The 23394-nt window shown below is 39.8% G+C and overlaps 1 protein-coding gene across 8 annotated transcripts in view; it reads left to right on the plus strand.

The window, feature by feature from the left end:
* The window catches only part of pkp4 (plakophilin 4), a 93228-nt gene that overhangs the window by 67243 nt on the left and 2591 nt on the right, over positions 1–23394 (plus strand). For all 8 annotated transcript variants that reach the window (XM_023950636.1, XM_023950631.1, XM_023950632.1 and 5 more), the window contains 12 exons: positions 945–1077; positions 1670–1883; positions 8849–9032; positions 9649–9766; positions 11285–11476; positions 11556–11729; positions 11978–12128; positions 14966–15155; positions 15477–15561; positions 17015–17132; positions 17245–17385; positions 17958–18022. In XM_023950636.1, coding sequence (XP_023806404.1) covers positions 945–1077; positions 1670–1883; positions 8849–9032; positions 9649–9766; positions 11285–11476; positions 11556–11729; positions 11978–12128; positions 14966–15155; positions 15477–15561; positions 17015–17132; positions 17245–17385; positions 17958–18022 — 1765 coding nt within the window. The remainder of the gene's footprint in view (positions 1–944; positions 1078–1669; positions 1884–8848; positions 9033–9648; positions 9767–11284; positions 11477–11555; positions 11730–11977; positions 12129–14965; positions 15156–15476; positions 15562–17014; positions 17133–17244; positions 17386–17957; positions 18023–23394) is intronic.

The raw sequence follows: 23394 nt of genomic DNA on the forward strand, positions 1-23394 counted from the left end.
GCTCCTGGTAACCCTTGTGCTATCCTAGGCACTTTAACATTGGGAGTTGGGTCATCTAGACCCACTAGACAGTGCTCTGAACCTTTTTTCCTCAATGATTTGTGATCTTCACTGGTGTCCATGAATCACATAAAACGTTTCCACTTTTATCCACCTTTGTCCCACCTTTGGTAGGGAGAACAGGTCAAAGTAAGGGTGGGGTCATCTAAGATAGCACAAGGGTTAAGATGCAACTGGTCCTCTATACAGCCCTCCAGGGGTCAACCCCCATACAGGTGCATGTGACTGAGGCTTAAGCTCCCACTGTGCTCCACCAGATTAACTTCCTGGTTAGCAACCAATGTAGAGTATCACAACCCGCTGCCCAGGAGGGGAGCTTATGCTTACAAGGCAGCCCTGTTCTGCTGGGTCAATACCGGTGTCCTCTTACTATTTAAACAGAGGGCCCCCCACCTCCCAAGGCAGCCGTGCACAGCTCCAGTTATTAAGCTGGCTCAACTATGCCTGGTCATTTTACAATGAAGTGTGAAGTGCTGCTTTTGTAACACAGAGGTGTGGATGTTGACTCAAAGGATTGACTCCTGGCTTGAACCTCTCTTCCGCCACTTTGCCACCTTATTTTACAGTTGTTGTGAACCAGTATTGTGTCATTTCAAATCAGTGCATCCTCTGGTTTGTTGGACGTGGGTATGTTGAGGGAAATCCATCTGAACCTCAGTCTGAAAACAGACACATGTGAGATTTTTCATTCGTACTCGTGCTCAGTGTCATTAAACATTATACTTCAGCTGGATATGTGTTGGAGGACATGTAGCAGAGTTTATAGCCTTACATACTGATCAAACGGCAGCACAGCAGAAACTAAGATGTATTTCTGGCGTGCTGATCAACCCGTCCTCTGCCTGTTGTCGTCTCAGTCTCGTTTAACCCACCTGTGCTTGCAGAGAGTTTGCATGGCGTGACCCAGAGCTGGCGGAGGTGATCCAAATGCTGCAGCACCACTTTCCGTCAGTGCAGGCCAACGCAGCTGCTTACCTGCAGCACCTGTGCTTTGGTGATAACCGAGTCAAGACGGAGGTAGGTGTTGCACCACTGATGCCATGCTTTCTTATTTAGGAAAATAGTTTTTTTTTTATCAGCTTGTGGTCAGGTTTGGTTTTTCAATATCAAATCCAAACAAGAAGTATAGCCCTTATGTAAAGATAATCTTATTATCAATAGAAATGATTTCCACGTGAGTCCACATGCTTTTTAAACTGTTGCAGAGTTTAAAGTGCTCCTTAAATTCTCACAGCCAAAGGAAAAGTCATATTCTCAATGTTCATGCTCATGATGATCCGATGAAACACACAGACAGTAAAGGTCAGTGTGTGTTTGGAAGCACGGCTCATTCTGCTGGAAGACCCTGCCTTTGATTGAAAATATATGAAGAATGTATTTTTAGTTCTTGGATGCCAAAGGCCAGCACAAGACAGCAAGTCATATAAAGTTTTTCTTCTGCATCTATTTTCTATTGAAAAGAAACAAGATTTTATTAGAAAATGTATTTGAAACATTTTTAACTTATAATGTATTTTTTTTTAAATCGCCTCAGTAAAAATAGATACTGATGATGAAAATGCTCTGACTGCAGGGATTTGGGTTTCACCATCTCATTTGTCTTCCTCAGGTGGGTCGGCTGGGAGGAATCAAACACCTGGTGGACCTGCTGGACCATAAGGCCGTCGAGGTGCAGAGGAACTCTTGTGGCGCCCTGAGAAACCTCGTCTATGGCAAAGCGATGGACGATAACAAGATTGCTGTGAGGAACGCCGGAGGTATTCCAGCGTTGCTCCGACTCCTGAGGAAGTCTGCGGATTCGGAAGTGCGAGAACTCGTCACAGGTGAGTCGGCGTTGGTACCGGATTTTCATTTGGTTTCAAACATCCATTTTGCTTTGACCAAAACTATTGAAGACAACCAGTTTCTCCATTACTTTTTTCGCCGTGGCTCTCAACCCATACAGGGTCTGTAATGTTACAGACACGTAAAGATGAGTTGTAATTTAAACCTTTTGGTTATGGAGTTATCTTTATATAATTTATATAAATCTATGGGTTTCAGTGTCACAATGCTTATGGAAAGATCAGATGTTTTGTCACAACAGCCTTCACTCATTTACCGCAGTAGTTAAGTAGTAGAAATAAATCCACGACAGTAGTCACTTTGTACAATTTTTCCCCAATAATTCTAGATGTACGCACTTTAGACACTTTCCTCAGTCAGACATGATCATATTCATACTTTTCTCTCGTTAAAACTCTCAAAGTTTCAACCTTCAGAGACAAATACGTCCTGTATCATAGAATGAAAACAAAGCTCTGATTTGTAGATTTATGTAAATTTGGCAAATTTAATGCATTCTGTTTTAGAGACACGAGGAGATTGCATGACAATCAGGACGCAGAGCACAATCCTCTCTAATAGATGAAAGAAAAAAAGGAAAATTGCACTAAAAAAATTAAGTTATAGCGATATAGGCGTTATAGCAAGAGACCTCTGTATTCTAACGGTTTTTACTAAAAAAAATACTGAGTATGCATTATTTGGGTTTTGCTGTTTAAGCTGATTGTCTTCATATTTCATTTTTTCACACATATTTAAACCATTGATGTTTTTAAAATTGAGTCAACTGAGCATAACTTTGTGTAGCTAGAGCATAATTTTAGCATCAGTGGCTTGTAACTCACTTTCCACAAACTGTTTTCTTCTTCCTTTCATCAGATCCTCTGGGATTTGATGGGATAGTCTTTGTTCTTGCAGCATTCAGGGAAGACCTTTCCCTGAGGACAGTTTAACTCTTTAGTGTTCAGATTGGGATTGCCCATTTGTCTAATCCCGTGAAAATACCTACTCCCGGGGTCTTGGGATCAACATTTTTTTGGAAAAGTTTCAAAATTAAGCCCTGTACAACCGTCCGTCTTCCAGAATATTCTAAAAAGCGAAATTGGGTTTTCTAGAAAACCTCCGAGTAGGCCTGCACAAGAAATCGCAGATTTATCGTTATTTCAATATTATGTGTGCTATACACATAAAAAAGGCAATAAATGGTTACCTTAAATGTGCTAAAACAATCTTATGACAGCTTGAAGTATTTCACAGATCAAATAAATCCATTTATGCATTTAACCAATCAGATGGAACCCTTTTATGGTAGATATTGATGAGGGTTATTTGGAGTATAATTTAAGTTATGTTGACTCTTATTTAAATTAAACTGTTGCAGTGAAATGGAAATGATGTGTTTAGTTGTTTTGCCATTTGCCCATGTATCGCAAGTTATATCCTCATGGCAGTATTGATCTCTAATATAGCAAATCGCAAGTTTTCCTCATATCGTGCAGCTCTACTTCAGAGTAATTACGTAAGGTTAATGGCCGACGAAGTGTGCATTATTACTTTTTAACGCATGCCGTGGCGGAGGACGGTTGCTTCCGCGGAGTGCGTTAAAAAGTAATAATGCACACTTCGAAGGCCATTAACCCGCTTATACCGCTTATATATGGTCACTTACAAAAGCAATACATATAAGCAGTTTTTAGTCCTTAATTCTTGTTTTTCTTCTGATTTGAATCGCTTTTCTCACAAAAAGCGGACTATTTGTTACGTCGCACCCTTAACCACGTAAAAAATAGTCCGCGTCATGCCGCACCACCGCTGCAATCAAGATTCGGCGATATATATATATGCTGATCGTCCCGATGGGTAGAATAAAGCATCAGTTCAGAGAAAAAGTTCACCTCTCACCGCTTGTTTTTGTCCAAATGATGAAGCAAAAGGTTGTTTTAAAGAAGCCGTCGCAGTGATACAAAAAATTTAAGCTAGCTGACCGGAACTTCTTTTTTCACCATGCGGTTATCACTTTTTAATGTACACCCAGCTGCCAATCAGAATCGAGTATTCACCCGGACCATGGTATAAAAGTGCTTTATTACAACCCCTTTTTTGTGTTGTGTTCTCTGCAACTCTGTTTCCATTAAAAAAAGAAGAAATAAATCCTTGTTGTTTAGGATCAGGGAGGGGCACTACAGAAAAAAAAGTCTAGAAGAGGCTGTTGGCTCCCAGGTTGCTGAATCAGCTGTTTGTGCTGGCCTCCTGCTCTTTTCTAACATGGTTTCAAGTTCCACTCTAGTAGTCCCCTGAGACAGAGCAGTACAGCTGGAGTACGAGTGCAATAATCTCGCATTTTCTGAGTAAAGATTGTTTTCAGTCTCTATCTGTCAGCTGTGTTTACTGTGCCGAATGCATACCAGAGAGGGAAAGTTGTGCTCGCTTTCGAGCGTTCCAGAAACGCCTTTTTCCCGCTCTGTTTCTTCTGCTTTTTTTTTTAAAGGCTCCTGGTGATCAATACCAGTGATGGTTAGCAGCTTGAATGTAAGCACTTAAGTTTCCCTCTTTCATCTACTCATCAGAGAGCCGGCTGTGGCTAATTGGTGGTGCAGTCCCCATGATGGGGAGCAATTTGAAAAGGTCAGCAGTGCTGCTTCATGTTTGGTTAATTACAGCTGATGAGAGGAATGCACACAAACAGCTCTTAGGGTGGATGAAAACGCAGTGCTGGAGGGAGTTCATAGAAATCCTTCACTGACTTTTAATAGGTTACTCTTTGCATTGTTTATGATGTTGACTTGATGTCATCTCGCAAAAAGAAGTTTAGAAAATGTTTGGGTGACTTTTATGTCAGCCTTGCTGCTTCTGGAGGTCTGTTGGTCCCTTTTAGGGTCTTTCAGAACATGCTACTCAGTCTTTAGGTTAAAGGTCAAGGTTTGGATTGCCAGAAACAACCTGACTTGCTTTATCTTTCAGCATCTGTTGAAGTTAACTCTCTGTCCCTAACCCTTTTGCATCAGAGCTTTAGCTCCAGTGTTTACATTCTTTCAACTACCGTAAAAAAAAGCAGCTTTACACTGATGTGCAACACTGCAACGTAAATCAGCCGATTGTCACGCAGAGAGCAAACATTTTTGTGCCGTTATGGAAAACTTTAATGTTGTGCAAAGCTGATATGAATGATCGCTTCTCTCTGTTTCCGATTCAGCCGATTCAAGGTTAGATGATTTACTGTATGCCAAAAAGCGTGTTATTTATATGTCATCACGGGTGTTAAAGGGTTAAAAAGGCTGCTTCCGTTTGTTGTGCACACACACACATATGCAGTCCTGTTGTTCTTCCTGTTGGACAACAAGGCACAGTGTGCTTAGAATTTACAGACTGATAAAATATCATTATTTAGTTGATGTTTATGAACGTCTGTCTGGAGGTTTGATCAATAAAAAATGTGAGAAAATGGTTTTAATAGTAATAAATGGAGTTGTACCAGCAAAATCTTGATTTAAAACCCTAAAAGATTCACAGATTTTCATTTTTTAAACAAAATTTTTACTCATTGACTGTGAATGAGAACTGGACCGAGTGAGTGTGACATCACCCAAAGAAAATGGCGTACTTGCGACTCCAACAAAATTGGACACCACCATGTTGGAGCCTGATGTCCTCAGTAAGTAATCGATCTGAGTCCTGAGTTTCTGTGGGAGACACTGTAAGCAATCAGGAGTGAGATTATTGGAAGACCACATCCTTACCACTCGGGAGAATCTGTCAATCAAACCATGTTCAAAGTGAGACCACCTACTTTGATTGAGGCATCTGATTTGACAGTTTATATCTTGAAAAACTTGCACGACAGAAAAAATATTATAAAAGCATTGAGGATTAACAAGAACATGCTAAAAACAAAGGAAGCAGAGGAAGAATGGTTATTCTGACTAGATACCTGTTTATTTTATGTGGCTTCTTGGAACCAGCGGGTACTTCATATTTGGAAGGGGGAGGGGTATCTCAGTCCAGTTCTCACATTCAGTCAACTTTTTCATATTTTTATCATTTGGAGTTCCACAGGCGGCTGCAAATGTGGACCTGTTCCCCTTTTCTTGCCTGAATCTCCTCCTTTTATTCTGTCACGCCGCTCACACAGGCTGATGGACAAGCTCATCCACTCTGTAATGAACCAAAACCCCAGAAACGGTTACAGCTAACAATTATTCATTCTGATTACGTGCTTATCTGCGCTTTCAGAGCTTTTTCTTCTCCTTTCCTTTATTGAGCTTCTCTTTACATCCACTAGTGCTCTTTTATGGATTACTGGAGCTGCTTTTGCAAAAGGTTTCAGGTCAATGTTTCAGAGTCAGACGGCACAAAGCCAGATTCAAATCAAATGCATATACACAAACAGGACAGGTCCACCTGACTTTCAAATATAGATTATGAAAATTACCCTGGGTGCTGCAGCCCTGACAGGGTTGTCAGTCACACCACAGTAACTTGTGATTTCTCCAGCTGACTGCCTCCATGAGACCAGTCTGTTCCCCTGCAGAGAACATTTGTTTCTATAAATTGCAGTTTGAGTGGACACAGAGGACACTGGTGGATGTGGAGGGTCGGGTAGACTCTGAAGCAAAAAGGAAAATGGGGGTAATGTTTCTGTTTCAAGACACTGCTTGCACGTCCCGAGGAAAAAACTCCAAAACACACCTGGATGTGTCGGTGCAAGCCCAGAACTTTGAACGTTGTGTTTCAGGTGGAGCTGGCACAGAACTTCATGTGGTGCTAAGCGTGTGCTGCTCCCAGTGGCGGGAAAAACATGTTAATTTCTCTGTTTTGTTTTCATGTTTTGCATCAAAAATAAGTAAAATAATTTATTTTTTAAATTAAATTTAAGAAGTTGGACATTAATGGTAAATGAGCTTAAATTCTGCTTTGAGGTATATTCAGAAGGTTAATATAAAATACTAAATAGTAGATAACAAAAGGACTTGAAGATGAAAAAAACATTATAAAGAAATGAATCTCTTCTAATCCTTAATAGTCCAGGACCTTTTTGGGCTTGTTTTTCTACTTCACAGTTTGCTCATTTATCATTTAAACTGCTGTTTTTCAAACATGTAGAGACAAAATAGAAATGTATACAATGAAAAGACAAAATTCCAAGGAGTATCAAATGAATGTGTCACAGTTCTTTCAGTTTGTTTTGGTCAAAAGATTTCAAAGCTAGAAACATTTTTTTAAACCTTCATGCTGAATTTAGACTGAAAACTCTTCTAAAAGGGGGGGCGCTGTCATTCCAACGTCATTTTAAAGAGATGCGTGATTGGCAAACTCGCCAGTGAGTTCAGAAACTACTAAATTTTCATTTTTAGGCAAAAACAGCTTTTTCTAACATTTTTATTAAAGAAGGTTTCTCATTTTTTGAGTTTAAACCACTACAAATGTGAAAATTGGATTTTGTAAATAAAAGCAAACGGAATTTGGACCAAATTAGAATCCAATTGTGTTCAATTGGAAATAAAATCAGTTATGAACCTACAACAAACTAATTCTACTGTTTAGAAGCTCTAGATACCACATACCTTTATCATTAGCAACATTTCCTGGTAATTTACCAAAAAAGTAAAAATATGTCGATAAAAAAGCTACCAGATAGCATATTTGATAGACTGTATTTAGTACATCATGGCTAAAAAATAAGGAAAAGAAAATGGAAAATCTAAACTAAAGTGATTTAGTAGTTTGGCAGGGAATTTCCAGTTGTGTTATTTGGTGGACTAAACGCTGAAAGACGCACAAGGAAACGCAGAGTTTGGTGTAAAGCTGCCTCTGTAGACTCGTTCCCATCTAAGTGTGAGCTGTCTGCATATTTTCCCTCTGTATTTCCAGCACATATTTGCTGTCTGGTGCAGCGAGCGCCTCCTGCAAAGTTAGCTACACCCCACAGAAGTGGGTTTGCGCCGATGTGGAAGCTACGCGACAAGAGCCGCCTAATTAAAAGAGCATGCCGCATGCTGACAAATCCTTAACAGATGCTTAACAGATTGTGCATCATTATCAGTATATTGGAATTTATGAACGTGACAGCAGCTTTTCTAAAGGCTTCACATTATTGATATTTCTGACTTTTTCTTTTTCTACATCCACGTTTTTAGGAGGCTTACTTAACACTTTCAAAGACGAACACCTCCAATCTTAACATTTCTGGATCGGAAGGAACAGCAACAGGATATGACATTTACAATAAGCCCCCCGAGTGATTTAAATTGGTTTTAATGTTTAGCAAATGTTTTGCAGAATAACAAACTTGGAACAAACAAAGCCCTTAATGCTGGCATGTTCATTTCTGCATTTTTGTGGGTTTTTGGCAAAAGTAAATCTTGCTTTCAGTCTGATTTTAATAGAAAGTTGCTGTTTTTCCTAGTGGATCGGTTAAACATGCTTATCATTTTCTAGATCAGCAATAGTGCTCACCCTTTCTCTGTAAAAATGTGGAAAAGAATTAGCAGAGCGGTGAAGTATTTCATGTCGGTGTAATGTTCTCCATCTCTCCTATTATTCAGGCTGATTGCTGCTGGTATTCATTATATAGCAGGTCTTTAAAGGCTTGGCCCAAGCATTTTTATGTGTTTCAGGCTTGGACTTTGACTCTGCAACAAAAACACCTCCTCTGTTCCATTGCATTGTTTGGAAACACATCAGTACCCTTCAGAAGCGTCACTCCGCCAAAACTCCTTTTACAGCGGTGCTCACACTTTGGATAGGGCTGTTGAGCAGGGCTCTTGAATTACCAGCAGAAGCTTTTTTCTGTTGTTCTGTCAAAATCGTAATAATAATGCAGTGTAATGATTTATGTGATGTTTGACCTGGCATATTTTTCTTTTTCCTCTGGAATCCCTAAAACCTTTAAATAAATAAAAAAGGTTGGAAGTGTTTTTACATCCCGACCTGCTCTTCAGTGTCTGCATCTGACCGTCCCCCCCAGGTGTGCTGTGGAACCTCTCATCGTGTGACGCCGTCAAGATGACAATCATCCGAGACGCCTTAGTTACTCTGACCAACACTGTGATCATCCCTCACTCCGGATGGAGCAGCTCCACCTTCGACAGTGAGCACAAGTTGAAGTTCCACTCCTCCTTGGTGCTGAGGAATACCACGGGCTGCCTGAGGTAAAACCACCTGTTGCGCTCGCTGCCTTCTAGCGCCACCCTGTGGACACATTATGCCATTACTGCTGCGCCCAGGCACTCTGAAATGTTCTAAACAGGCTGTAAATCCTCCACAAATATCTGGTTATGTTTAAGGAGGGGGTGGTTTACTAGAGTTATGCTCCTTGGATATAAAACACCCATGGGATGACATCAAACTCATTTCTTGGACTTTTTATTGAAGTTTATGCATTTCAGGCGCTTTCTTTCTTTCTTTGAAGTCCACATATCGCAGGTAAAGCTGATGTGATTACCACCCCCCACCTATCCACTGCACTTCCTTACTTTGAGGACGTGTGGGAGCTCAGGCTTTAATTGGTGTCAGATAGTTGGACGCTTCCCACCCCCTTCTATGTGAATATAAGCAGCAGTGTGGTTGATGGCTTATTGGATAACCTGTGAAGTGGTGCTTGCAGTTCAGCTTAGACCACACATGCGTGATCCTCATTGATTGATGTCATGGGAGTGGCGAAAACTGTCTTTGGTTTGTTTGGCCGTTCCTTGTGTGCGTTGTTTAGCTCCTAATCAGAAACTTGCTGTGTGTGTGTGTGTTTGTGTTTGTTTGTGTACCTTCAAGGAACCTGAGTTCGGCTGGAGAGGAAGCCAGAAAACAGATGCGCACTTGTGAGGGTTTGGTTGACTCACTGCTCTACGTAATCAAAGCCTGTGTAAACACCTCTGACTTCGACAGCAAGGTAAACCACAAACAAACCCCAGCGCACACACGCGTCTACACACAAACAAACACGTCCATGAATGAAGCTGCACAATAGAGGCTCTGCAGAAAGATCCTGGTTACTTAGATGAAAAATGGGGTTCTGGGTATTTTTAACATGCTCTTGAGGTATTATTCTGATGTTGAAGATCATATTTTAAGAAAATTAAGGTTAAAATTGCATTTCTTTGTATTTCTTTATTCAAATAGTTGTGAATCTGGAGCAGATGAATTAAATGGCGTTTATAAAAGCGCTTATTTGTGACGTTGATAATATCCTGGGCAGGCCACTGGCTCTCTGCAACATTGAAGGGAAGGGGAGCGGGGTTGCTCCAGCAGTGCTGCCCACAACTTGGAGGCGAATTCCTAATAAATAATAGTTTTTTTGATTTTGGCAGAAAACAGCGTAACCATAACTAAAGGACGACTGGGAACATTTAAAAAAAGAGATGATCAAAGTGGGTTTAAACTTTAACTTAGTGTTGAAGAAAGATTTAAAGCAAATATCTTCTTAAACTTTATCAAAACAAAAGGAACATTTTCATTTATAGACAGATGTTCAAATTTTTTGGAGACTGCAGTGAAAAGGAAACACAATTTTTGGAATGTAAATCTTGCATGATTTGATACACAAATCTATATACATGCTCCACAATCGATACACAAACATGATTTGTGGTGATATAATGCAGTCCAATTCTTGTACCTAAAAGGATCAAATCTAGATATTTATTATCCTTTTGACATTTAAAACTATAAATTCAAATTCATTTGAACATCAAAACTATTTTTTTCTTAATTTTTTTTAAGCAACAACAACAAAATGTCTGTGACATAACAGCTTCAAACATAAAAACCTGGCATTTGGCTCTCTTAGATTGTTTTGTTCTTTGTAGTTTAAAAAAAAGGTGTGATTTTAATGTATTCAGGTATTGTTTGAAGTACTATGAAAAAGAGTTCTCATATGTTTAGCGCTGACAACACACATCCCTCCATTTGGTTCACCGACACCCTGTTGTAATTGACCTGACTTGGTAGGACCAAGCTTGTGATTGGACGTCTTTTTGTTTGCATCACATGGACATAAAAAGGCAGACGGTAGAGACAAATCAAGAGGATAAGTTTGACAGAAAGATAATTTACTTCCTGATTGATTTAATATCTCTTAACCAACATAATCTTGTTTGTATCTGTGGTTTTCAACTGAAACTGCTGTTACTCTCCTAACTAGATAGGTTATTTTGGTTCGTATCTGTATGTTTTATATCCCTAATTTAATGTTCTTCAGCTACGTTGTAGAACATTGTCCCAGTAAGAAAACACTTTTTCTTTAGGATGAGGCCAACCTGTTTAAAGACGAACAGGATCACTTTGATTTCCAACCTGCTATGGTTTATTTGTATGCCTCTTACTGCCTACAATAAAAAGGCCGTGAAATGATTCCTTTTGGAGTTGTGTCCCAGAAAGACCCACGCCAAGCTTTTTGTTTTTCTTCTAGATTGTGGAGAACTGCATTTGCACTCTAAGGAACCTCTCCTATCGTCTGGAGCTGGAGATGATGCCGTCTCGGCAGATGGGTGGGGAGGAGGTGGACGGCTTACTGGGCAGAGAGTCGCCCAGCAAAGAGGTGGACTCCAGCTGCTGGGGCAGAAAGAAGAAGAAGAAGAAAAACAGCATGCAGGAGGATTCCGTGAGTTGCTTTTTAAGCAGTATTTTTTAAAGCCTTGCCGGTTTGTAAACATGTGGAAACACTGTGCTTGCTGTTTCAGTGGGACGGTGTGGGGCCCATCCCCGGGTTCTCCAAGTCTCCTAAAGGGGCTGAGATGTTGTGGCACCCGTCAGTGGTTAAACCCTACTTGACCCTGCTGGCTGAAAGCTCCAATCCGGCCACTTTGGAGGGTTCTGCCGGGTCTCTACAGAACCTGTCAGCTGGGAACTGGAAGGTACATCAACATCCACCTCCACCTGTACACCCACTCTTTTACTTTTTCCATTGGAGACACCTTGGAGAGCCTCTATCTATTCAACTGCTTTAAAAAGATTTGACAGTTCACCTGCTCTCCGACAGCCAAAGCTAATGTCGATTTCACACTTGAAATCACGCACGCCAACGTGGGAATCCGGAGGCGTGCATTTTTCAGATGTGGCATCCCGGCCCTTGTGAAGTTTTAATGCCTTGTTGTGTGCACAGTTTGCAGCGTACATCCGTGCAGCGGTGCGCAAAGAGAAGGGACTGCCCATCCTGGTGGAGCTGCTGCGGATGGACAACGACCGGGTGGTGTGCTCAGTGGCCACCGCTCTGAGAAACATGGCACTGGACGTCAGGAACAAGGAGCTTATAGGTCAGACGTCACTTTGGAGAGAAATCTATGAACCAGCCGTCCTGTTCTAGAGCAGTCAGTGTCTTCTGGAATTGAATCCACTGTCTGCTCATGAACTTTTATAAACTTATACAGATTTTTCTGATCTGTAGCGGCTACCAGCTTTATTTGGAAAGGCTTTTTTCTATAATAATTAAAATGTTGTCGTTTTTGTTTACATCATCGGTTTGGTTAACCGCAGGAGTTTTAATGCCAGCAGACATTTTTCAACGGTAAGGTGCCACTGCTCACGCAATCAACGTAACTCAGCTGATTTTGACACAGAGGAAAGCTGCTTTTTCGATGTGCAAAGCTGCGATTTGCTGCGACAAAATCAGCTGATTTACGTTGATTGCGTAAACGGACGAAGCTTTGCGATATGTTTAAAGAGCGTGTGATATTTAGAGGGAGGCCAGTGACGTCTCCGCTGTAACGAAACAGACACACACCGGGCATGTGATGTGCATTCAGAAACCAGCTGAACATGGATTCTAGAAAGTGCTTTTAGCATTAGGTGTTCACACTGGACTGTGGCTACCCGATACCTCTGCATGCACTCACAGCTGGAAGAGGCTTGGTGAGAAATCTGAGGCTTTAGAGCCTGAAAATTGACTTAAAAACCTGCGTAACAACACATGAACGTAAAACTTTAGAATGCAGGTGCATGTAACACGCATGTAACATTGGAAGTGGTCGCTTGAACGTAGCAATAAAGGGTTAAACAATGAGCATAAGAGGAAGACAAGGTTTTATGATCCATATTTAAACAAAAGGTTGGCAGCTTTTGTGAAATATTTCTACATTCATGGTTTGAAAATATCAGGCGAACTATTTTAGCACAAAAACTTTGGGGTCAGGACTGGAATTAGAGCGAGAGGGATGCTGGACTCCAAAACTAGTTCAACAGAGTTTCTGCCCTTTTGGGGAGGTTCAGGGAAAATGGATGACGTGGAATTCCAAGAATTCTTCCCAAACTGCACCAGGGCTGGATTACAGTCATGGTTTGCCATGAGTATCTTCGAAAAAACACGAGGATCCAGTTACAACAAAGTTTATGCTAATTTTTCTTCTCATTATAAAAGCTGTCAGCAGAGCGGCAAACCACGCTTCCCATTGAGGAAAAGAGTCACGTGAGCCCCTTAAGGTGGGAGCACATAAACTTTCACTTACATCTCCATTGTGCTGCGAGGTAAAAGCAGCGTCAGGTCGGATATCTTCATAAGCTTGCAGAAAGAAAGAAGCAGCTGTTCTACAATCTTTGGTCTTCAACTTCAACAGATGGTTACAGCTGGTCACAAGAGAAACCATATGACCCTTAACTTGACCTCTGGAGCCACATGAGTACCAACTGTTAAATGGTGGAGTGGTATTGTGCTCTGAGCGGAGCACTGCTTGTGGGATTTAAAGTTTGCATACTTGCAAATGATCCAGATATGTGTTGCTCCAATATTTTAAATAATTTCTAACCCAAACTTCCAGCCAATGAGAACACAAAACAAATCACAGTGGAAATAGATTTTGGAAAAGGCCTTTAAAAAAGCCAGTGGTCCACTCTGTGGGACAGTTGGTGCTGGACTGCAGTAAAAAACTTAACCTTCATTTTTTCTGTCTATTCACAATCTAAATCAGGCAGGAGTTTTATTTTGAAAAACTACAGCATTTGCCCCACCACATCCAACTCATTCTTGACGCATGTCAAGTCGATTGATCGCGTGTCAAAAATCCATATGCTGCATTTTTAGCAGCTTCACCGACCCCTAAATTTCGACCCCCGAGTTAGCAAAGTTGGCAAAAAACATATTAGGAAAGTTTCTTTTCGCAGGAAACAGCCAGTGAGGAAACAGAAGAAGAGCCTTTGACTTCAATGAAAAATGAAATCTGCATTCAACACACCATAATAATAACAATAATAATAATGCATAATATTAAACAACCGGCTGTTCGATGTTACGAGGATGCTGCAGATAAAGTTGCTCAAATGGTGGATTCACGTTTTTTATTATTTTTAGAAAAAACTTGTTTTAGAGACTTTTTCTTTTTAGATTCCACTAAAGGAAAGTCTAGATTACATTTGAATGATTCCTACACAAAATCTACTGTTTAAAGTAGCTGCAGATATTTAAAAGAGAATTTAACGAAAAGTTTAACGAAAGTTAGGTTAGGGAAACTGGAAGCTAAAATAAAAGGGGACTCCTGCTCTAAGCTAACTGAAAATATGTGGGTGGTAATCCTTTCAAATCAAATACAGCTATGACATTTACTCTAAATAACATGGGTATGTAAACAAAATGAAATGTAAACAAAATTAAATGACACAGTAATCCCACTTTCCATCAACCAGTTACCATAGCGACGGCTGAAAATGATTTCAAGTGTTGTCTTTGTGTAATTAAGGGGCTGGCAGCGGCAGGCGTGGTACCTGAGGCGGTGAGGGTAATGACTTTCACTGATGGGTTTGTGAGTGTGTGAGGTTGGTACCTGGTGTGTTCAGCTTCCTCAGCTGGACCGCTGCACCAAGGGATAGACGGGGGAAGCAATCCCCTTTCATGCACACAATCAAACGCCCTTACAATGTCATCCTGGGAAAAGTGCTTACTGCACTGCAGGCGGATGCAGAATTAATGCATCATTCCTATCCATGTGGATTATGCTGGTGTGGAAAACCTTTACTGAGACTCTATGTGACATGAAGAAAAAAAAAAAAAACTGCACCACATTCTTCTATGTGCAGCAGTGTCAGCCACTTATCTCTCTGCTAGAGCTGCTGCCCAGAAAGCAGCAGTGCAGTATGTCTGAATGCTGCATTTCTCCCCCTGCAGGGAAGTATGCCATGAGGGACCTGGTGAACCGTCTCCCCGGGGGGAACACCACCCTGCTGTCGGACGAGACCGTAGCAGCCATCTGTTGCACCCTGCACGAGGTCACCAGCAAAAACATGGAAAACGCTAAGGCTTTGGCCGACACGGGCGGCATCGAGAAGCTGGTCAACATCACCAAGAGCAGAGACAGGTGTGCACACGTTTCACCGGACACGCGTGGTATTTTCTGGATCGTCTGAGGTTCCCTCACGCACAAACATTTAAACGCATGAAGAAAGAGAGGCCACAGCCACAGGGAAGGTGGGAGTGTGCAGCCTGAGGTTTTCCATCCCTGTGGAATGGTGGCAAAGCAGCTATTTCTTGCCTGTTTTATATTCAGCAGTGTTCCAGGATAAAACACACTGAGGGCGCGCTCATCAATCATGCTGTCCTTTAAGATTCACCATGTGATTGAAAACCAGGTTAAAGCGATTCAAGAGAATAAATGTTACGGGCCTGGACTGTTTTCTAGGTGCTCTATGAAGGTGGTGAAAGCAGCAGCTCAGGTGCTGAACACACTGTGGCAGTACAGGGATCTACGTGCCATCTACAAAAAAGTAAGTACGGTTTGTTTTTGTCAAATACTTAAGAATTAAGAAAAATGTTTTTTTACCTGAGTTAAAGTTATTCGTACTATTTATTTTGGATTATTTATGAGTTTTGTAATCATTTGCATGCTGAAATAGCTGAAGAACTTGACGTTATTGATTATTATTATTTTTTCAATATATTTTGAAATTGGCTACTAATTGGCAAATGTAAAAGTACAAAACATTTCCAGAAAAACATTTAGTTTAATACAATATACTATATTATGAACAGTATTGACAATATTGTATTTTTCATTTTAAATGAGTCAAACCTTTAGATGGACTCTAACTTTAGAAAGAGAAACAAATAATTTTAAATTTTAGTGATATTTTTCCATATAAAAGACAGAAACATAAATTTAAAAAAATCAATTAAAATACATTTTAGGATTAAATTAAATATATTATGAATACCATTGTTACTACTGAAATATACTTTCACATTCTTATTATTCTAGTTTTAAGGCATTTTCTTAAGACTGCTGCAAAGTAAAAAAAAAATGATTGTCTAATGTGGGAGAAATGGCGCCATCTGCTGGACACTACTAAAACAAGAGGTCTAATGTCTATGAAGACTCTCATTCACCCAGACCTGAGTCTGCAGTGCATCTCCACCTGAAGGCAACAAACCACTCTTTCGAGGACAGTGAAGTCCGAATTCTAGCCAGAGAGAGATGATGGTTTGAGCGAGGAGTGAAAGAAGCCATCTTTGTCAAGAAGGATAAACCTTCTCTTAATAAGATTGGTGGTCTCAGGTTTATTGTTCCATCCATCTACGGCAGTGTCTTGAAACCTAAACAAACCAAACCAGTTCCACCTGAGTCGTTAACCGCTGAAAGAGAGGACCAATTTGGAGAGTGAGTCACTGGCTCCCCAACCCCCAGCTGAGGACAAAGGACTGTTAACGACCCAAAACCATGTAGGCTAAGTGGACAAAACCTCCAGTTTCAGGTCTGACTCCTCCCCCATGAACGCATATATATACCATATATATATATATGCGTTCATATATATATATATGGGTATATATATATATATATATATACGCATATATATATATACCAGCTCTTAGACCAGCTAATTCAAAATTGACAAAGCCTCTTGGATACGAGGTGAAACGTCTTCCAACTTTAAAAACCAAGTCCAGATGACATCCCCTAAACCTATTACAAGAGGTCTAATCTAATAATTTTTAGCAGAGCAAAAATATCAGGATGATTAAATAAAAATAACAATTGAAAGGATTTTAAATTAACTACCCTCTCAAAAATAAGCAATATTAACTCAAGGCAAACAAATATGGTTACAAAGTTTTAAAATGACAAAAAAGGTGCCCAGGATTTCCTGGGTTGTAAAATGAGTTCCAGCTGTCGGTCATCATTCCAACATTTTTACGGTTCTCCCTGCGTTGCTCTTACAGGACGGATGGAACCAAAACCATTTCCTCACCCCGGTGTCTACACTTGAACGGGAGAGGTTCAAATCCCAGCCCACGCTCCTGACCAATTCCATTCAGATGTCTCCAGTCAGTCACCCGGGTCGGTGTCATTAAACAGTAGCCCCTGTTTAAAACAATTATCATTATGCTCAATAAAAATACTAAGACAGGAAAAACTGTGGAAGTTAACTGGATCTTTTTCTTCTTTGCAGCTGCCAGTGCCACATCATCTCCTGCAACTCTGGGTATGAAAGAGCGCAGGGACAGCATGAGGGATTATCAGAGCTCCCACTCAACTATGCAGTTTTATAACTACAGAGAAGTCAGCAGTAATCACAAAAAACAGTACACAGGTACGCTTTTCAAAGCAGAGGCATGCTTTTGCCTTCTCCCCCCCTCCTCTTTCTCCTACCAGATCTCATTACCATTTATATCAGACTTGAAACAGTCAGTCAGGTTGACACAAAGGGCTTCAGAGCTGGTCCTCTTCTGTAATCAGGCCGACCAGTCGGGAGCGAGCGCCTTCACAATAGTGGCGTTTGTGACTCTGCAGGTCGCAGATGAGGGCAATGAGTCTGTACCTGGACAGACAACAGCTGGGCTTCTGCTTTCCCCCAGCCCACACTGGCTGCTGGTAGCCCTCCATGTTTGATTTGGGGAGGTGCTGCATTCCATAGTTTTGATTAAATGCCAATGAAACACCCATCCCACGGGTTATGTAAACAACAGAGCAGCCGAGGCCAAGTCTATTATTTGGTGTTATTTCTGTCAAGCACAGCGCAGCACTTCTTGATCTGACTCTCTATAAATACAGACGCTTGCCCTTTGGGGATGTGCAGACATATTCAGTCATAGAAATGAGATGCTTTTGACTTTTGATGTATAAATAAATCTCCTTGTTGCTTCTTCATCTCCATTTCTGCAGGTTCTGGAAAACCCTCTCCGTATTACTACTCCACACCCACGAGGGAGGAGCCCAGAAGAACACAGGTGAGCGTTCTCCCACATGTCTGCTCACATTTCTTCATTTGATTTCCATTTCTCTGAAGGAGGTGTTTGATAGTAAGACTCCTCATTCTGAACCCTTTCAATGATGAGCTGTTCCAGCCCCCTTGCCTTGACACGTATTCCTCTGGCGATGCTGAAAATGACGCCGCTCATCAGCAATTGTTTGGATGAGATTGGATGTGACTGCTGGGATTGGGACGGGCCGGGTTCATCTCAGGCAGCTGTCACAGCCCGCTACGTCTGTGTCTAATCATCCAGATGAGAGGCGGGGACGAGGAGTTTGGGCATCGGGGTTATGGTTTACATTTAAAACGAAACGTGAAATGGTACTGTTTTTACTTCCTGAAGATATTTAGGCTGGAAGATCATTAAAAATATCCAGTTACCGGCAAACAAAAATACGATAAGGAGAATTGTTGAAGAAGAGATTTGATGCTTAACATTATTCTTTATAACAACAGGTAGAAACATTTCTTCAACGTTTTGATTTGCTTTTCTTGCAGAGCAAAAGTATTCAAGTTGATGTTGTTTTTGTGAGTTTCTGGTAATTTACTGGAAGTAAGGAGTCAAGTATCTGACTATGGATAGAAAAGACAACTTATCAATTATTACACTGATTATATGAGAAAAAAAACTAAGATGAAAGAGTGGTGACAGACAGTTTCTACACATGAATGTATTATTTTTTTTTGCCACATTCTTTTTATTGAATTTTCAAAGTCATAAAAATACAGAAACACAATTTACAATTATAAATTTCACTTGAGTCAGCCATTACAAAAATTGCAACTTTATCAACAGTTTTTAGGTAATGCTTTCTCTTATTCACAGTCTTTTTTAACCCCCCCCCCCCCCCCCCCGCCTCCCCACCCCAAGAACAAGAGTGCCTCTCCTTGGATATTGACAAAATGAAGAATATAACCTTAACACACTTAAAATTAAAAGAAGAAAAAATAATAAATAAAAATTAAAAAACAGAGGTCTGTGTACCATCCAAAATTAACAATCAACATTCTATTCCAGAGGATCCATATTCTTTACAAAGTGTATGAAAGGTTGCCATATATTTTCAAATTCTTCTACTTTGTCTTTCAAAATATATGTAATTCTTTCTAAAGGGACCCCTGACAGCATTTGTTGGAACCATTGGTTTATGCTTGGACTGTGAGTGTTTTTCCAGCGTTTAGCAATACACATTTTAGCATGAATCAAGCTGAGATCTATAAACGCCCTCTCACCTTTGTTGTAGTGATGTATTTTAGGAAATATACCTAATAAGAAAAGCTTTGGCTCCAGTGGGATCTGTTTTAAAGTAATTTTCTCTATTGTGACTTTCACCTCTTCCCAAAAAGTTTGTATACATTTGCATTCCCAAGTACAGTGGAAGAGTGTTCCTTTCATTTCCATACATTTGGAGCAAACATCTGGTATATTTCTGTTATATTTATTTAAATCCGCTGGTGTTACATATGTACGCATCAACCATTTGTATTGTGTTCATTTTAGTCTCGAGTTAATTGACACCTTTTGAGCTCCAGCACAAGCAGCCTCCCATTCCTCATTTGTAATTTGTTTTTGGAGATCTTCTTTCCAAGCATTTACTTTGTATTGTGAACTTTCATTTGAATTTGACAAAAACAGATTATAAAATTCAGAAATGGCACCTTTTTTGGAACTGTCTCTCACCATGAACTTTTCTAAAATTGAGCTTGGTGGTTTATTGAGGGTCTTCTGTGTTTTCCTAACAAAGTTTCTGACCTGGAGAAATTTATAAAAATGTTTTTTGCTTAACTCATATTTATTTTTTAATTCTTCAAATGACATCATGATATCAGAATCTGGAGAATATAAGTCCCGGATGGCGGAAAGACCCTTTGCTGCCCATATTTTAAAGGTGGCATCCGCTCTACCTGGGGTGAAGAATTTGTTCCCCCAAATTGGGCTGTATTGTGATAATGGTTGAGTTTGGTTCATGTAATTTAAGACTCTGAACCATATGTGTATCATGTGTTTAAGAATTGGGTTCTTTGTCTCTTTGCGCAGCTTTTTTGAGGTGTTTGAGTTAAGAAATAATGGGAGGGGCAGCTTTAGATCATGGGATTCTATTTCAACCCAATGAGGTGTATTTTTGACAGTAAAATGAAACATTATAGATCTAATCTGTGCAGCCCAGTGGTACCATTCAATGTTTGGACTTTTTAGTCCTCCTCTGTCAAAGGGAAGATATAGTAACGTCAGACGGAGTCTTGCTTTTTTGTTGTTCCATATAAACCTGGCGAAAAGTTTCTTTAGTTTTGAAAATAAGTCTAGAGGTGGTGGCAGGGGTATGTTTTGAAAAAGATAAATCAGTTTTGGGAGTACACTCATCTTTAATATATTTATTCTTCCCATTATTGAAATTGGTAGTGTCATCCATTTCTCTATGGAGCTGTTTATCTTTTCCATTAAAGGATCATAATTTGATTCTACTACCTGTTCTAGTCTTGGTCTGATGTTAATTCCCAGATATTTGAAATTGTCAACTACATTAAATTGGATAATTTCAGAAGTTGGATTTTTTCTTTCTTCTTCATTAAGTAATAAAATAGAGGATTTTGTTTGGTTAACCCTGTATCCAGAGACATCACCATATTTTCTGATTATTTCCATTAAAGAAGGTATTGATTTTCTTAATTGAGAGAGAAACACAATCACATCATCTGCATATAAAGCTATTTTGTGTTCAACTGAACCCACCGTGATTCCATGTAGCCCAGTATGGGATCGTATTGCTACTGCTAGTGGTTCGATTGCCATTGTGAATAGCAAAAGTGACAATGGACACCCCTGCCTGCAGCCTTTTGTTATGTTTATTGACTGTGAAGTGTTCCTGTTAGTCAAGATTTTTGCCTTGGCATTTTTATATATGATCTGGACCCACATTTTAAAGTTGGTTCCACATCCAAATTTGTCCATAACCTTAAAGAGAAAAGGCCAATGGACCTTATCAAAGGCCTTTTCAGCATCTAGTGCCAATAAACCTGTTTCTGCTTTATTTGTGTTATAATGAATAATATTTAAAACCCTTCTCACGTTGTGAAATCCTTGCCTTCCAGATATAAAGCCATTTTGGTCTCTATCAATAATGCTTGGCAACACATTCTGTAGTCGTGTTGCCAAGAGTTTACAGATTATTTTAAGGTCAGCGTTTAACAAACTTATTGGTCTAAAATTTTCACATTTATTTGAGGGTTTTCCTGGTTTAGGTAATAGAATTATCAACGCACTGTTCATTGATGGGGGGAGATTGTTATTTCTAAATGCTTCTTGGAGCATTTCAAATATGGGTGTTATTAGTTTATTTTTAAATTCTTTATACAAGTCAACTGGGAGACCATCTGGACCTGCTTTTTTTCCTGATTTGAGACTATCAATAGCATGTCCAATCTCCTCTTTGCTGATTTCCAGATTTAAAGCCTCTCTTTTGTCATCAGATATAGGTGGAATGGTTAACTGATCTAAGAAATTGTTTATGTTTTCAGTATTTGTTTTCTCTTCTGCATTGTATAACTCACTATAGTATTCTCTAAATGCTTCATTAATTTCAGTGGGATTTACAAGAGTTGTGTCATTTGATATAATAGATGTTATTGGTGTTTTAAACTCCAATTGTTTTATCTGCCAAGCCAGCAGTTTGCCTGCCTTGTCACCTTGATCATAGAAGGATTGTCTCAGCCTTAAGAGACTTGCTGCTGCTCGACCAGCTGATTGTTTATTATATTCTGCTCTTAAAGTTGCTAACTCGTTTATCAGTTGCAAATTATTTTCTTTGTTGACCTTTTCCTGAAGCGTTTTAATCTTGTGTTCCAACTGTTGTCTCTCCCCTCTCCACTTTTTTGATTTTGAACCTGTATAGCTAATGATGTGACCTCTAAGAACCGCTTTGAAAGCTTCCCATCTTATACATGCAGACGTCTGCGCCGTGTTTAATTTGAAATACTCATCAATATGTTTTCCTATATATTTGATATATTCTTTGTCCTGTAACCATTTATGCTGGAAATGCCACCGGGGTGGGTCTTTAATAATATTTTTATCCATATATACTAAACAACATGGAGCATGGTCTGAGATCACAATGGACTCATAAAAACACCTGTTAATTTTATGACATAATTCTAAAGAGATTAGGAAATAATCAATCCTGGAAAATGTCTTATATTTACTAGAGTAGCAGGAGTAGCCCTTATCATTAAGATTTAATTCTCTCCATATGTCTAGTAAGTTCAACTCTTTAATATAACCTTGAATAACCGTTCTGCATTTATTGTGAGATTGATCTGTTCCTGTTGATCTGTCTATTTTAGGGTCTAGAGTACAGTTAAAGTCACCTGCTATGATATATTGTCCTGTGAGTGCTGCTATTGTAAGAAAAACATCCTCAAAAAAATTAGCATCATCTATGTTAGGGCCATAAACATTTACAAAACATAAATCCTCTGAAAGTAATTGACCTTGAATGATTAGATATCTTCCCCATTTATCTTTTATTATATTTTTTACTTGAAAAGGAACTGTATTACGGATTAATATCATAACTCCTCTTGCATTAGAGGAAAATGGGGCTGTAAATACACTGCCTTGCCATCTTCTTTTAATACTTTTCAAATCTTTATCAAGAAGATGAGTTTCCTGCAGAAATACCACCTGACCATCCATATCTTTTATTCTGTTCATGACTTGTTTAACTTTGTTTGGATTTTGAAGACCTCTGCAGTTCCAAGAAACAAACTTAATTTTTACTTCTTGTGTCATTTTCAACTACGACATACATATTAACTTGACACTTTTTTGTAGAGAGGCACAGAAAACCCTGGATGCTTGAACATGCATCAAAACAAATCCCCTTTCCCTTTGTTTAAATAAGAAAACCCTCCCCCTCCCCCCTGAAAGTCGTCTCCCGTTATCGCCTTGGACCGTTCCACGCCTGCGAGGATCGGTCCCTCCACTCACCATCGTCTTTGTTTGAACACTGGTGCTATCTCGTGTAGTAACACTCCATGATCTACCCTGAAATGTTCTCTAACAGATTTATTCACTGATTATTTTCCACTTATCTTCATTATCAACATGATCTTTCCCTCCCCCGTTACCTGTTGCCACAAACTTTAAAGGTATCCCCGATATTACTTGCTTATTCACTAAATAATAATACACATATATGACATCTCCGTGGGTATATATTTACGCTGTGTCCTCCTGGATATTCTCGACAAACTTCTGTGCTTCAGCTGGACTTTTGAAGGTGTGGGTGCGATCTTTGTAGGTCACCAGCAGTTTTGCAGGATGAATCAGCCCGTGCCGAATGCCCCGGT

Source organism: Oryzias latipes, chromosome 21 (genome assembly GCF_002234675.1).
Source record: "Oryzias latipes chromosome 21, ASM223467v1".
Classification (NCBI taxonomy): Eukaryota; Metazoa; Chordata; class Actinopteri; order Beloniformes; family Adrianichthyidae; genus Oryzias; species Oryzias latipes.